The 17,078-nt window shown below is 44.4% G+C and overlaps 1 protein-coding gene across 1 annotated transcript; it reads right to left on the bottom strand.

Moving 5' to 3' along the window:
* Window positions 1-12,786: 12,786 nt before the first annotated feature.
* On the bottom strand, window positions 12,787-16,442 carry LOC149277936 (tetraspanin-1-like). Its single transcript, XM_089502568.1, has 7 exons — window positions 16,386-16,442; window positions 15,466-15,672; window positions 15,187-15,261; window positions 14,442-14,549; window positions 14,211-14,348; window positions 13,625-13,708; window positions 12,787-12,843 (listed from the first exon to the last, which is right to left on the bottom strand). Exons 1-7 carry the CDS (start codon window positions 16,440-16,442, stop codon window positions 12,787-12,789), a joined length of 726 nt encoding a protein of 241 aa, XP_089358694.1.
* Between the last annotated feature and the right edge of the window lie 636 nt (window positions 16,443-17,078).

Here is a 17,078-nt window from a genome sequence, read left to right as displayed (position 1 = left end):
AACTCAAAGGATACAGGAACATTACGATGGCATTTTACGATTAACAAACCAGGAGCCCAAAATTTATAACTAAGACCAAGCCCCTCATAATATGTGATAATCTTCAGATATAATAATAATTATTTTTAATGACCCCCCCATCCCCATATGCAGCCATGAACGCATGTATGCCGTATAAACCATGACCGTATTATCCCAGCCGGATCCCTCATCTAGTTACACAAACCCCGCACTCCCCTCACCTTAAGTAAGTCACCCACAGCCTCCTGGAGTTAAGAAACTGAGCAAACACTGGCGTCCCCCAGCGGTGGAGTATCTTCCTGTCGCACGTCGATTGCGTCATGGTTGGTGTCGGACGCCATGTTGAGTGTGGCGCCAGGAGGAGGCGCGTAATCCTGCGAAATCAGCAGTTCTGTCATTTACGTTCACTATTTCCATAGCAACCCAGGGACAGGCGTTTCAGTGGGGGATACCTGCTAATACCAGTTAGGTCATAAATATGACGCCATTGTCATTAATATTAAATAATATAAGGAGAATTGTCGATCTAAATATTTATTTCTCCAACATCTTAAGCAAAAGACGAGACATTTGTATTTGTACTGGTTTTATACACCTGTTAACAGTGTGGCTGAAACACCTAAACTCAATAATTAGGATGGCCGTCCGCATGCTTTTCGTTATATAGCGTAAGCTGGCGTCTCCTTCTCTGAAGGCTCAGATCCTGTGCATTATGCATAGCAGTACCCCAAATGGGCCACGAAGGGCCATATCAATGGGGAATTAAATGCTAAACCTTGAACTTCATACTAGGCATAGATGTGTCGCTTACTCCTTGGCAATGAAAATGTGGGTTTTACAAAGTACAAAAATTTCCACCCTGCTCAGAAAGCCGATGTGGGCATCAGCGATAGATGATAGATTTTTATATAAAAGTCTGTTAATGTTATTGGAAGTTTTTTTATATTGTCAGTTTTTAATGTTATTGTTAATTTTCACTGCCCCTCCCCCACTTTGCCGGAAGATCAGCCCCGTTCCCATCTAGCCGCCCGTTTTATCTGCTGCAAAGACTCCGACCTTAATCATTCGTTGGTCTCGTCTTAGATTCACAAGCCGTATGTCTGTCCCACGTATGTTTAAATCCCCTCACTGTATTACCCTCTACCACTTCTGCTGGTGCTCCGCCATTCATATTCTGTGTTGCTCTGTATTCACTGGCATGCCCCCTTGTGGCCAGGTCTGCTATCACATCACTTTCCTTTTTTTTCCTGTGTGTGTCAGTTGTTACAACATTTCCTGTTTTTTTCTGCTTCTAGTGTATCACTTATTTTCATCAAAACTAATACAAAAATAAATAAAATAAAAGCAGTTGACGCCCTATATGTTGCACAGTCAGATTAACAAGCTTCCTGTTTTTGCCCAGTTTTATGACTAATGGCCGTCAGTGTCTCTACTAATAAATATTATAGAGATACATGGAGCATCTTAGAAACGACTGCGAAATTCCCACTCCATTATATAGTGTTGGCTGTTTTGTGAATGAGGGGATGTGTTTGAAGGCTTCATCAGGACCATCCCCACCAAACCCAAGGCCTTGAGTTGGGGTGGGCCGCCCGCAGCGCTGCGAGTAAAGCTGCTTTCTTGAATAAAACCAGATATTGCCAGGGCGGGCAGCAGCCTGGTACATAAACCAGGTTGAATGGGCTTAGACTGTCCTAGGAGATTTGGGACTGTTGGCTGCTGATGCAGGGATGTTGTAATGGATCTAGGACATTTGGTTGAGTCCCACTCCAGTGTGTAAAATCCCCAGGCGTTTCACAGATCCTCCGACGCCTCTGGTCCAGCTGATGATGTCGATAGGGATCCAAAAATCTAATCAGAATTCTGCATTAGTTTCAAATGTCAATGCTTCCATCTGTGTCCATCTGTCTCATCCATTACCTGCTTTCTATAAAAGGCTGCCCTGGAGCCTCCCATTCACAACAGTCAGCTTATGTTTTATATCAAACCCTTTTTTTAATTAGGACGGAGTATTAATGACCCTTTACGTTAGTATATGCCCACACTGATACTGAATTATTGGTTTTTAAATGTAAACATTTGGAACATATTGTTTTATGACAGATTTTCTGTATATCATGGTGACAAATTCCCCAGGCGTTTGCAGTGGGGACCACACAGAACTTTAAAGAGACCACTCATCTATCATATACATTAATGGCTAGAGTGTCCCTTTAAAAAAAGAAAAGTGACCTTCTATTCAGGCCAATACGGTATGATCAGAAACTGGAACTAATCTATAGATCTCATCATCTTATGAAATCTGGTTGTTTGTTTTTGGGAACCGCAGGCGTTATCAGATTTGCCTACGTATGTATTAAATAGGGAAATGTATGAAAGTGGAAGTAGCGGCAGTGCACACTCACACCACACCAAGTGTTACCACACATGTCTCGCGCGCGCTGCGATTGGCTGCTGGCACGTGGCCTTAAACTGCCCCCCACTTCCTTATACCTTCCACGGCACAGGCTTGATTGAAAATAGGGGAACGTGACTTGCACAGGCGCCCTCCTGCAAACTTCCCCTAAACTATTCACCTCCGACCCTCGGCTGACTTCTTAACCTTTTTCTCCGGGTTTGCACAATTCTAAAGGTCATGTGTTTTGAAGAACTTTGTAGGTTTTAACCTTTTGTGAAAAGTGTACAGAATACAGTAACAAGTCCTGAGGTCACTCGTAACTGAAATCTAAAATGAAATCTAGAAACTTCTTTAAGACTTAAGTTATATGATTCCATTAACAGGAAAAGTAGCAGCAGGTGTACGATGTATCCTCTACAACGTATCCTCTACAACGTATCCCCTACAACGTATCCTCTACAACGTATCCCCTACAACGTATCCCCTACAACGTATCCCCTACAACATATCCTCTACAACGTATCCTCTACAACGTATCCCCTACAACGTATCCTCTACAACGTATCCCCTACAACGTATTCTGTACAATGTATCCTCTACAACGTATCCTCTACAACGTATCCCCTACAGCGTATCCTCTTCAACGTATTCTGTACAACGTATCCTCTACAACGTATCCCCTACAACGTATCCTCTACAACATATCCTCTACAACGTATCCCCTACAACGTATCCTCTACAACGTATTCTGTACAATGTATCCTCTACAACGTATCCTCTACAACGTATTCTGTACAATGTATCCTCTACAATGTATTCTGTACAACGTATTCTGTACAACGTATCCTCTACAACGTATCCCCTACAACGTATCCTCTACAACGTATCCTCTACAACGTATCCCCTACAACGTATCCTCTATAACATATTCTGTACAATGTATCCTCTACAACGTATTCTGTACAATGTATCCTCTACAATGTATTCTGTACAACGTATCCCCTACAACGTATCCTCTACAACGTATCCCCTACAACGTATCCTCTATAACATATTCTGTACAATGTATCCTCTACAACGTATTCTGTACAATGTATCCTCTACAACGTATTCTGTACAATGTATCCTCTACAACGTATCCTCTACAACGTATCCCCTACAGCGTATCCTCTTCAACGTATTCTGTACAACGTATCCTCTACAACGTATTCTGTACAATGTATCCTCTACAACGTATCCTCTACAACGTATCCCCTACAACGTATCCTCTACAACGTATCCTCTACAATGTATCCCCTACAACGTATCCTCTACAACGTATTCTGTACAATGTATCCTCTACAACGTATCCTCTACAACGTATTCTGTACAATGTATCCTCTACAACGTATCCTCTACAACGTATTCTGTACAATGTATCCTCTACAATGTATTCTGTACAACGTATTCTGTACAACGTATCCTCTACAACGTATCCCCTACAACGTATCCTCTACAACGTATCCCCTACAACGTATCCTCTATAACATATTCTGTACAATGTATCCTCTACAACGTATTCTGTACAATGTATCCTCTACAATGTATTCTGTACAACGTATCCCCTACAACGTATCCTCTACAACGTATCCCCTACAACGTATCCTCTACAACGTATTCTGTACAATGTATCCTCTACAATGTATTCTGTACAACGTATCCCCTACAACGTATCCTCTACAACATATCCTCTACAACGTATCCTCTACAACGTATCCTCTATAACGTATTCTGTACAATGTATCCTCTACAACGTATTCTGTACAAGGTATTCTGCACAACGTCTCATCTATAACGTATCATTTATAATGTATCATCTACAACGTATTGTGTATAACGTATTCTGTACGTTGTATCCTGTGTGATGCATCCTCTACAATGTATTTATGTATCCTGTACAATATATTCTCTACAATGTATCCTGTAGAATGTTTCCTGTAGAATGGATTCTCTACAACGTATCTTGTCAGTCTGGCAGTCCAGGGTCGTGTATTCCTTTGCAGACCAGCGTCAGTCCTTAGCAGGAAAAGGTTCCCATTGAAATCAGTTGGAGCGCTTTCTGCGCCTGCACACCCAGGGGCAGGGTTTCTCGTGGGACTCGCGGGGAGTATCCTGCGCATGAACATGTGTGAGTTGGGTTCAGTTGAATGTCTCGCCAGCAAGACAAATAGCTGATGGACAGAAAAAGATAGGAAACTCTTTAAAGTGTATATGATGGCTGGAGTGACCCTTTATTATTATTATTATTTACTTTATTTGGCGCCATCATATTCCACAGCGCTGTACAAATAATTTCTATCACATTCCACACACCATTTTGAAGGGGGCTCTTGTGAACAGGACCCTCTCCAACTAATGTATGGGAACATCCTGAATTTCTGCATAAATTGGTCGTCAATTCTGATCTAATCTTTAGCGTTTAACCCTCACTTATAATTATCTTACTTACAGGGGTCCCTAACTAACCATTGGAGTGGGGGGGGTTTAAAATTCACCCCTTGGTTATTTAATATAAAACATGTGGCATATAGAATGTAATATATTGAATGCTATGAAAGGTTAGCACACAGAAATATCACTCTATAGATGTGGAGGCACAGAATAATCTTCCAGCAGAGGTGGTAGGCACTACTATTGATGGTATACAGGAATACCTGGTATAGAGGTATAGCTGGAGTTTTAGTGAATGACTGATGGGGGTAATTTGATGGCAGTGGTGACGGGGGCAATACACATGGGTCCGTATCCCCCCACGTCATGGAGCATTATCGGCACGGTGAGGGACCGCAGAATGGGAGTGATAAAACCACAAGGCCTGCTTATCTCTGAAACCTGCCTACGGGGCAATCTGTGGCCGGCAGAGCTCACATCTGCCGCGCAAGCACCATGACTCTGATAAAACCGCAGGGACAGGGGCAAACTGCAGGAGCCGAGGGGTATTGCCTACCGCATGTGCAGAATGCCCCCCCAGCCAAAAACAGGGTGACCAAGTGTCGTCATTTTAAATGGCTAATTTTTATGACATCATATTTCATTTACAGACTCTGTCGCATCATAGAACGAGGCAGAATAGAAAAAGGTGTGGGACTGCCTGGGCACAGGGGATTGGATTTTAGCGAGGGTGAGTTGTGCAGGCAGGGAATGGCCTGCCAGCAGGTGCGGTAGGCGGTAGAGTAAGTTCCGCTCGTGCTTTTTCACATCCGCGCTACCGTTGAAATAAAAGTGAGTTGATTTGTGTGAGTTGTGTAAAGCATGTGTGTACAATCCCTTCTCTCTACCACAAAGTTGATGACACAGTCCTTACAGGAGGGGGGGCGGGTAGTTGGAGAGACGGGTGTCTCTTCATCCAATCAGCAGCTGTCTCCAGGAGCACCAATTCGTAGTCTTATAGACAGTTTCTCCGGTGACCGTTGAAGATGATCTTCGCAGGAACCCTTAGGGAGCCGGCGGCATTGATATAAGACGGCGTTATATACCTGGCTGGAGTATCTGCGCTGCTATCACACCTACCACCTCATCATGGCGTTAGCCTCCTGTGAATATCAGAGTCACGATATGCGGCAGGTAAGAGGTTAAATTACAGGGTGATTGGATCTTCAGGGACTAACATGGGGGGGGGGGGGTCAGCTCGCAGGAGGGACGTTTATTCCAAAGGAAGAGAAACATTGCGACAAGAGATCATAATCTAACAGAGAATTTGTACTTTATTAAGAGGGTGGTAGATGCGTGGAGCAGCCTCCCAGCGGAAGTGGTAGAGGTTATTACGGTGAGGGAATGTTAAACATGTATGGGATAGGCATATGGCCACCGACTGATTAAGCTCTGAGTCTATATATGAAGAGAAATGGGCAGAGTAGACGGCTGAATGGCGGATCTGCCGGCAGATTCTGTGTTTTATTGTTGGGAAATTACAGGGAATCCCTGTTTATGGGAGAGTGCACAGGGGAGGAATAACAGGTAGGGAGGCAATGGAGAATGTGGCTTAGGAGTCTCCAGGGACTCCAGTGGATAAAGGGCAGAAGTCATTTCTCTTTATATCTCCTGCAGTCCTGGAACTCCCCGGTCACGCAGACGGGCACCGCAGACGTCTCAGGCTATGAGGACCACCTCCGCCCAGAATTTACCCCCCACAATACCTGTGGACCCCAGATCCAGGAGCAGGACTGCCAGTGGGATCTGGACTCCTTCCTCACTCACTTCCCTGGGCATCCGCAGGGTCATGGCTACTTTACACAGCAGCCTGCCGGCCCCTACCAAGGACTGGCATACACTGGCTTGTGCCAGTCTGAAGTTTTCAATGAGTTTTTCCTCCCCAGTCTAGAAGGTATGTTCTCTGAGTGTGTAATGGAATACTCCAGCCCAGGAGAGACTAACATTGTGCATGGACCATCTGCGCCAGCGGGTGACAGCGGCTTTCCCCCTCATACCGGGCATTCAGACCACCTCAGTATAAGTGCTGGCTACTGCATACAGCTACGGAAGTGGCCACATTCCAAATCCAGCATCCCCTCCGCAACAAGCTCCGCCCACTTTGGCACAAACCCCGTGCCCATCTTGCCAAGGCCAGTGGCTCCTCCTGGCACGTGCCATCCAGTGCAGACCTTCTTGCCTGTTCATCCAAACCCGGTGGGCACACAGCCCCTGGCCCCACCTGTCTCACAAGGGCCGTCTGCGCTCTCACAGCCAATGGAGAGGAGCAATTCCAGGAGAAAACCGCGGACGAAGAGAGGCGTTACGGTTCATACCTGCGCGTACGCGGACTGCGGGAAAACTTACACAAAGAGCTCCCACTATAAGGCGCATCTCCGCACTCACACAGGTGAGAATTACAGTAACCTGGCCCCTGAGTGCCTTATTACCCCTGTGACATCTTATTACAGTAACCCGGCCCCTGAGTGCCTTATTACGCCTGTAACATCTTATTACAGTAACCCGGCCCCTGAGTGCCTTATTACCCCTGTAACATCTTATTACAGTAACCCGGCCCCTGAGTGCCTTATTACCCCTGTAACATCTTATTACACTAACCCGGCCCCTGAGTGCCTTATTACCCCTGTAACATCTTATTACAGTAACCCGGCCCCTGAGTGCCTTATTACCCCTGTAACATCTTATTACACTAACCCGGCCCCTGAGTGCCTTATTACCCCTGTGACATCTTATTACAGTAACCCGGCCCCTGAGTGCCTTATTACGCCTGTAACATCTTATTACAGTAACGCGGCCCCTGAGTGCCTTATTACCCCTGTAACATCTTATTACAGTAACCCGGCCCCTGAGTGCCTTATTACCCCTGTAACATCTTATTACAGTAACCCGGCCCCTGAGTGCCTTATTACGCCTGTAACGTCTTATTACAGTAACCCGGCCCCTGAGTGCCTTATTACCCCTGTAACATCTTATTACAGTAACCCGGCCCCTGAGTGCCTTATTACCCCTGTAACATCTTATTACAGTAACCCGGCCCCTGAGTGCCTTATTACCCCTGTAACATCTTATTACACTAACCCGGCCCCTGAGTGCCTTATTACCCCTGTAACATCTTATTACAGTAACCCGGCCCCTGAGTGCCTTATTACCCCTGTAACATCTTATTACACTAACCCGGCCCCTGAGTGCCTTATTACCCCTGTAACATCTTATTGCAATAACCCGGCTCCTGAGTGCCTTATTACCCCTATAACATCTTATTACAGTAACCCGGCCCCTGAGTGCCTTATTACCCCTGTAACATGGTCACGTTATTTCAGGAGAGAAGCCGTACGTGTGCAGCTGGCCGAGCTGTGATTGGAAGTTCTCTCGCTCCGATGAGCTCACGCGCCATTACCGCAAGCACACTGGTCAGCGCCCGTTCCAGTGCCAAACCTGCCAGAGAACCTTCGCCCGTTCGGACCACCTGGCTCTGCATATGAAGCGTCACGAAAATACGGCAGCGGATTCATTCTTAAGGAGCGGGAACATGGATGGGTTAGCGTATGCGCTTTAATGCCGTTAACTGCTGGATTTCCAGGAACCTTGGGCGGTTTACGCACTCGGATTCAGTGTGTGATACGCTCAGCTCCCAACGCATTTCATGAACTAATGATCTTAAACAAGTCTGACGGCCACGATATTAATACATTTTTACAATCCAGAAATGGTGATATATTGGATGTAAAGATTATACACGTTATACTTTTTTTTTTTGAGTATCTTTTATACACTTGTTTTTCTGGCCAGTGGCAGTTATGGCGGTATATAAATCAACAAATAATATTATTATTATTATTAATAATAAGCCTAGTCTGCCTGTTTTTCTTGCTGTAGAGACTAATCAGTCGTTGGTCTCGTCTTAGATTCAGGAGCCGTATGTCTATCCCATACATGTTTAAATCCCCCTCACTGTATTACCCTCTACCGCTTCTGCTGGGAGGCTGTTCCACTTACCTACCACTCTTTCAGTAAAGTAAAACTTCTTTGTCTGCACTAAAATAAATGACCATGAATAGAATTCTTTTGCTGCAGTTGAAGACAATTAGAGGAAAATGCTGCCGTTTTTTTCTAATTGTGAAAATTTGATGACTGCAAAGTCATCAGAAAAAGAAAAAAAAAAATGGCTTTTTAGTGTTTATAGGTTTAACCACTAAATCAATGTACGTTTTGAACATTATATTCTCCGAACAACTTATCCTGCAGCTCCAGCCACGCCAGGCTGATAATTTACGGGGTGGACGGGGGAGATAAGACTTTGAAACTTTTTTTAACGCAGAATGCGTCATAAACAGAATTGTATGAAAGGAGCGCCTTGTATCGGAAAGCATCGAACGCAATTGTTTATTTTTGTAAGCAAAAATCATGATTTAAATTCATGTCAAAAAGTTGTTTTGAAATGAAATATAAATGTATATATATATATACACACATGCAGTTCTGCGTTGGATACTCTGTCCGTTTAGCGTTTCTCCTCCTATGAAATAAACTTCTCTCCTGTACTTTGTTAAATCTCTTTATAAATGGAAATGTTTCTATCGCATCTCCTCTTCTCTGCCCGTGGAGGGACCCATGTTCTTCCTTTTTCCTTCATGCTCAGGGCCCCTGCATTTCTGCTTCAGCCAGTCCTAGTCAATGGCTCTGACATGGCATACTCGGGACTGTTGGCAGCTATTGCGACTGGAGCTTACTCTGTGCATGGGGGTCTCCTCTTTTTTTGGGGGGGGGTTGGATGGGTACATCTATAAAAGCCTGCGGGAAGCTCATGGCTGGTCTGGATCCACATCTTATAAAGCTCGGCTTGTCAGCTTTGCCTGAAGGTTTTATAATGTATGGATTGTTCCTTCGGCACATGTACCTCCCATGTGCCCCTGTTTATTATGACCAGTCCCTCTTTAGGACCTAAAGCCCGCTGGCGTTTCCTCCCCTTATGCACCCCTTTTATAGGGGCTCAGAATGTTCATGTATGTACATGGTAGGCAAAGAGGACCCCAGTAGCCAACCACGAAAATGTTCAGAGCGCAGGGGAGCCGATCAGCAGCCAGAGAGGGCTTCCATTAAAGAGAAGTCACATGCTTAATATTAAAAGCATTAACGCGCTGGCTTTACTCGTAGGTTGAAAAGAGAAAGCTCTAACACAAAAAATGTGTTCCACACAGGGATCAGGTATTGTGACTTCGCAGGTGCCCCCCTCTAAACCCCCATCATCTACAATAATAATAATAATAATAATAATAAACAGGCATTTCTTTCGTTTTTGAAAAAGGTAAAAAAAAAATGTTTGCACAGAACCTGTGTGCTTCACTAAATTAACTTTACTATCTCAGCTTCCTTTACTTTTCAACTAAATATCGCCCAAAGAATTGGCTTATTGACAAACAAAAAGCACAAACTATTAGGTAGTTTTAATACAAAAATGTAGTTATGGTAAAAAGACAGTTCCCATTAAATTTCCATGGATTTTGCAATTAGTGTAACAGCCACCAGGGGGCAGTGGTGTACCGCCAGCATCCTGTATGTACATCTATAGGGGATTTTCCAGCTACTGGTGGGCTCACTACTGGTCCTCCGCCAGGCCAAAGTGTCTTTAATGGAATTGTTGAGATACGTTTCGGCTGCAGACAGGTTTTGATTTTTTTTTGGTATAAAATGCCTGAGTCACAAAAGCTTGCAATCTAATGCAATTAATATAGATAAAAAAGGTATCTCATTCACTAAAATGAAATCAACAGGAGCCCCTTTCACAAGGAGGTCTCCTTAGGCACTACAAATGGCTGGAGGGTCAGGAAAGGGGCGAAAGTATATTGGGGGGGGGATTTTGCATTAAAGTGCATTTGATGGCTGCCATGTCCCTTTAATTTATTGTTAGCAACTGTCACATCCCTCTTTGTCTAAACGCAGCGCTGGTAATGGAGCGTGGCAGTCGCTGCCTCTGTTTGTCCCATGCCAATTACCTGCCTGCAAAACAGCTCTTGGGTGTTCCGGTACAGATGATCCCAGCGAGACCGGCAGCTGCTAGGATCTGGTGACGGTGCGGATCTGCTGTTTACATCACGTATCACACACTGGATCCTGACAGGAGGCGAGAGCTCGGAGACAATAATCTCCATGTCATGTCCTCTATGATAATGTCTTCTGACTTCTATGGGGCCAGAGGTTTACATGTAATGTAGGGAAGCTTTAGCTTACCTAGAGGGTAGTAGATAAGTGGAACAACATTCCAGCAGAAGTATTAGAGGCTAAAAAAGTAAGTGAATTTAAACATTAGTAGCATAAAGACAGATTCAAGGATTAAGCCTTTATGGAGATGATTTGCCATCATCTTCTCTTGTACTGGCCTCAGATCTCCGATTTCAACTGGGTTTTGCATGAATGGTCTGTTATTTTGAGCCAGTACATTATTTGTATTTATTATTATATAGCACCGTCCTATTCTGCAGCGCTGTACGACGCGATGTACTATGAATATATTTTTAAAGGTCACCTGGTGAGTATAACGCAGAATAAAAAAAAAAGAATTACTGGTACTGTCGTCTAAAATGATGTTTAATTTGTATCATAGGACTGTGCAGTCTTTATACGATTAACCCTAACGAGGGAAGAGTAAACCGACAGGTCTGCTACGGTTCAGCATACTAAAGTGCAATTCATCTCTAAGTGGAACGGCATCTTTAAACATACTTCTGCTGGCCTCTGGCCGCCAAACCGCATTTAACTAGAATACAATATAAATAAGGAACAAACTTTTACAAAAAGCCCCTTCCGTGACTGATATTTTCTGCATGGGTAGATTTTAAATATGTCTGTTGATTATTCACCAACTGCTGGAATAACTTTGGAAGTCAAATGACTTGAAGAGGGTACTTCAGAGATAACAACAACAAAAGGAGCAGTACTGCACCGGCAGGGGGCGCCACAGAGCAAAAACTGGACAGCGCCCTGAGTCACTCCTACTGTAATAGTTTAATTGATAGATTAACACAGAGAATGTATGATTATATATATATATAATTATCTATAATTGGATAAAATCATTAAGAAGAGATTTAACCATAAGCCGACAAACCAAAAACGTACTAGCCTTAAATGTCGGTATTTACAAACGTGCGAATCAGGGGTACCCAGCAGCCACCTGCCACGGAACTACAACTCCCATGAGTCCAAGCCAGCCAGTCACATACATTTCCCTTATAGAATGCCGGCTGAACATAATGGACATTGTAGTTTTAATAACATCTTCAGAGCGATTCATTAGCCCCCCCTGATGCAAAGTCAGCAACTACGTATAAAAAGTGATTTGGGGGGCATTTAAAAAAAAAAATTGATCTTCTATCCATAGCAACAGACGGAAGGCTCTTATGTTGGTTGCTATGGCGATAAGACCACCGTTTAGACTTTGCACCTGAATCACTTTTTGTACACGAACCCCTTCATGTCTAATATGTAAATTCATCTTATCGCCGCGCATACTGCTTTGTATAATGATGCGGAGTATCTTTCGCCTGAAGATGCTACCGAGCATAGGGCCGTCCAACAGGGAGCTCTCCACACATTGCTGAACTACAACTCCCATGATTCTCAGACAGACTTTGTCTGTCCATAGGCTTGCTGAGAGTAACAGGAGTTGTAGTTCAGTTAATATTCAGGAAGTCAGCCCCCGAGGTTCTAATCAGTGCCGTCTACATAGACCCACTAGGATCTTGCGGACAGCGGAACCCTTGCCAGTAATGCAGTGTGAGTCCAGTAAAGGATGAGAATGCGGTGGAGGCTTCAGCTTGGTTTTGGGTCATACTCGTTATCACTATACATTTGTGCACTTTTAGGAGAGCGGGATCGAGGCTTTTCGCGCTGGCGTCCCATTACTTGTCATTGCCGATCTTGCAGAACAGGACCAGGGAAACGATCATGGCTGCCAGCTGGAGGAAGACAGATATAGGAAGTTAACGCGCTAAGTAATATCTTTTTGTGTTTAAATGCCGCTGTGTAACGTCGTGTTGTAATAAAGTTACTCGGAACATGTGGGCACAGTTTCCTCCGGCTCGTGTTACATGGAAGATTTTTACATAACGCGGTACGCACGTCACGCTTACAGCTTTTACCCAAATTCCCACTGAAATGCTATACATATGAGGTTACTTTACAATACTTCTATGTGCCTCAAGTTATTGGATGGTAGTAGTTTTAGTACCAGGTGCCTGGGGCGCCCTAACCAGGGGACGGCCGGGTTGGTAGATGGGGAGAAAGGTGGGAGATAATGAGAGAGATAGGGATGGATAAAAAAGGAGGGACAAAGAAAAAGAGGAGGGACAAAGAGAAATGAGAGAGAGTGTGTGTTTGTATTTTGAAATTGTGCGTATGTTAGGGTAAGTAAGCATGCGGTTGTGTCTTTTGAGATCTTTTAAATCTACCCCATGCCGAGGATGTACGGGAACTCGGTGATATAACCTGCACCATGATAACTAGGAGGAGCTATATTATGCTAATTATGTGGGCGGGGATTTTGGCAGCTTTTTTTTTTTTTTTTTTTAAACGTTGCCAACTATGAAGCAGGCAGCATGTTGCTTGTGCCAGTCGTAGCATCATGTAAAATATAATGTCTGCCTGGGGATAATGGGAGAGGTAGCGCCCCAAGTCACTGCTGAATCTGCTAAGCTTTACACGGCCCCCCCACTTTAACCCTTTGAAATCCTCTCTTACCTCCAGGCCGCAGATTCCCAGAGCGACGCCTCCCACTATTTTGCCATTCTGGGAAAGAAAATGTTTAAACGCTCCCAAGCAACCCTATGAAGAACGAGAGAAATGGCGAGTTCTGGATACAAGCAATACAGAGTCGGCCTCCACCGAGAAGGATATGACAATACAGAGACTGGCACCCCTAGGACTGGCTGTAGGAATAGATTCAAGCACCTGCAGAGATTATCTTGGGCATTAGGTGCTGGACCTCTATGGCATTTATGGACACATTCTTATAGAACTTCTACAGAAGTCTATACTATTGTAAACAGAGCTTGTTACTTACAAGGTTGGCTACATTATTGATACAGTAGGGATTTATGGCCGGCTCAGGAGGGATGTAGATCCTGCCAACCATATGTACAGTGTAGGAGGGAAGCAGATCCTGCTACCTGTATGTACAGTGTAGCAGCGATGCAGAGCCTGGCACCTCTATGGCTAGTGTAGGAGCGATGCAGAGCCTGGCACCTCTACGGCTAGTGTAGGAACGATGCAGAGCCTGGCACCTCTATGGCACTCTGGCACATACGCTTCGCTGCATAATCTATACCTTAACTTCAATGCTGACGTTGGAATCATAGCAGGGGTTGGCTTTGGGGCAGCACGCTGACGGGTACTGCTTATCGTTCTGCTGGTAAAAGTAGGAATTGTTGAAGTCTCTGTAGTCATTAAATCCGCAGCAGCGGAGCTGGAAGGAAAACAGAAGAACACATAACGCTACTAATGCCTCTCATTTCTCCGGACTCGATACGCTCAGTAATGTATACTGTCAGCCTGTTACCTCTTTCATTGTTGCGTTCCACACCGTGGTGATTTCGGTGTTCTTCCCGTAATCTTTCTGTAGGGATTTCACGGCCTGCTTGCCGAGGTAATCGATAAAGATCTCAGCCTGGACACAGAGAACACGTTAGAGTGTTAGCTTTTATGGTCAAGATGATCTTTATGAATTTAAACATGTATGGGATAGGCATATGGCTCTTGAATCTAAGACGAGACTGACGACTGATGAGTCTTTACAGCAGGAGAAACGGGCGACTAGACGGGCCGACGGGGTCAGATCTGCCGGCAGATTCTATGTTGGATTCTCACCCCAATGTTTTGTTGATGCATCAGAGGACGTACGCTATAAGGAATGGACCACTTTGCTATCTCGAAGTTGTTAAAAGTCAAGCTCTTGGTCCCTATTGGCCAAAGTATGTGTAGCCCAATTGGCTTTTCCTTTATCCAGCTCTTGTTCGCCCTGATTGATTCCTTGATTATCTAGCCCTTTGGTGATTGGCTGATTCTCTGTTTGGCACAGTACAAAAATCACTGTTTATCCCTAATGGATCATTTAGTGGAAGTTGATACATTTTATTCGGCCACACAGTTATGTGAGCTTTTATGACCTCAGAGGTCTCTTATGTCGATTGTTTCTTGTCTTTCTACATCGAGTATATCCCTATGAAGAGGGTAACATCCGCAGGGCAGGTTCCACTTCGCTCTGCTAATTCTTTATGTTTTCTTTTTACCTCTGGGATTCTTACCAAAGAGGAGAACGCCAACACAACCACAGCTCCTGCTATCTCAGCAATGAATATAATGAGGATGATGATGAAGAACTAGAGGAATGAATATGGTAAAACCACAGGTTACATGGGGCAATTGTAGGAGTTATATGGAGTTATAGGAGGAGTTATATGGAGTAATAGGAGGAGTTATATGGAGTAATAGGAGGAGTCATAGGAGGGGGTTATATAGAGTAACGGGCAATTATAAGGAAGGGTTATATGTAGTAATGGGAGGTATATGTGGAACGCACTCACCAGCATTAACATGCATCTGCTCTCTTTAACGGCACCGCAGCAGCCAAGAAATCCCATTAATATGAGGAATCCCCCGACAGCCATGCACAGATACCCCACATTCACCACCTGCATAAGCTCCGGCGCTGTTGACCCCAGGATCTTGAGAAAGGATCCTCCATCCACTTTCACCCAGATACCGATACCCAGAATGGCTGCCCCCCCCAACTGTAAAGAGAAGGAGAGAGGGTTCAATCCCATGGCAGAACGTATAAGAAGTGCACTCACACGCGTATAGTATTGGAGTTGCTGCCAGAAGTCATCAGGAGATGCTGGCATTAAAACATTAGTAAAAACCAACCATGTTTTCTTCACTGAATCCTGGTACGAAGAAAAGGGCATTAGTGGCCCGGTATACAGTAACAGCCCCCAGCGCTGCATACAGTAATAACCCCCCAGCACTGTAATCAGTAATAACCTGCTAGCGCTGTATACAGTAATTACCCCCAAGCGCTGTATACAGTAATAACCCCCCAGCACTGTATACAGTAATACAGGTTGACACTGACAAAAGCCTGGTTTTATCAAGATACAAACACTCATTATTCAGAGTGTCTGCTCGGGTGATTAAGACTCAGCATTTCTATTTGTTTCCCACAGGCAATATGATAATATGATTTGGATCAGATAACCGAGCGAGAACTCATACAACCTGAAAACATTATATTATGGGGTAAAAACCAGAACTGTTTTAAATCTGATACTATTAATAAAAATACTTGCTGGGAGCTCCTGTATTAAGCTGAACAAACACTCAGCATGGTTATTCATATGCATCCCGCAGGGCCGCAGTGATTTTCATGCATTTTCGTCCCTGGTTAGAGAGGGCATGTGGTCAGCCTTGCTATCCGTAGCCATAGCCCGGACTTTAACATACTCACAAATATGATGCCGTTGAAAACGAACATCATGGTTTTCAGGAACGAGAAGCAACTCATTTTGTTTGCCTAGAAGAAAAAGAAGAACTGTGTCAATAATGGTACGACATTTTACAAGTCAAACACCAGGGACAGATCTGGCACATAGGCAAATGATGTGGGCCACCTACGGCGCCAACATTCGGTTCTTTTGCATATGAAATGGGTTTGGGAGGACATTTTTACCCCAACTTTTAACCCTGGCCAATCGGGAAACATGGGGGGGCGGAGCTTGGGAGGCGTCACTCAAACTGGCAGCGCTAACATGCATGCGCACAATTCTGAGCATGAGCAGTATGCATTCTTCGGGATCGCAGTCCCCAATGTCTCTGTCCCAAAAAGTGAGACAGAGGTAGGGATTGGCGGAACAGAGTGGCGAAATCAGGACTGTTCCGCACAAAGCGGGACACTCGGGAAGCATGCCGACTGCCAATGGGGACAGTGAAAATATTTAAGAAAGACAATTTAAAATTGACCGTACGCTGTACACACGTTAAGCCGTATTGGTACAGGTTAGACTACAATAAAAACTCAATTTTTATAAACATTGATGACAGAGAAAACTGAAATTTTGAGGAAGTGCGAGGAAATGGCCTTTTTTGAAACAGAACTAGTTGTGTTTTTATGGAACAGCTGTCCAGCAAAGGTGGTGAACAG

The sequence above is a fragment of the Sceloporus occidentalis genome, unplaced genomic scaffold (assembly GCF_023333645.1).
Source record: "Sceloporus occidentalis isolate IW3139 unplaced genomic scaffold, rSceOcc1.0.p SCAF_205, whole genome shotgun sequence".
In the NCBI taxonomy this organism is placed as follows: Eukaryota; Metazoa; Chordata; class Lepidosauria; order Squamata; family Phrynosomatidae; genus Sceloporus; species Sceloporus occidentalis.
The sequence above is the reverse complement of the archived record's forward strand: the minus strand, read 5'-3'. Positions and strand labels throughout refer to the sequence as shown.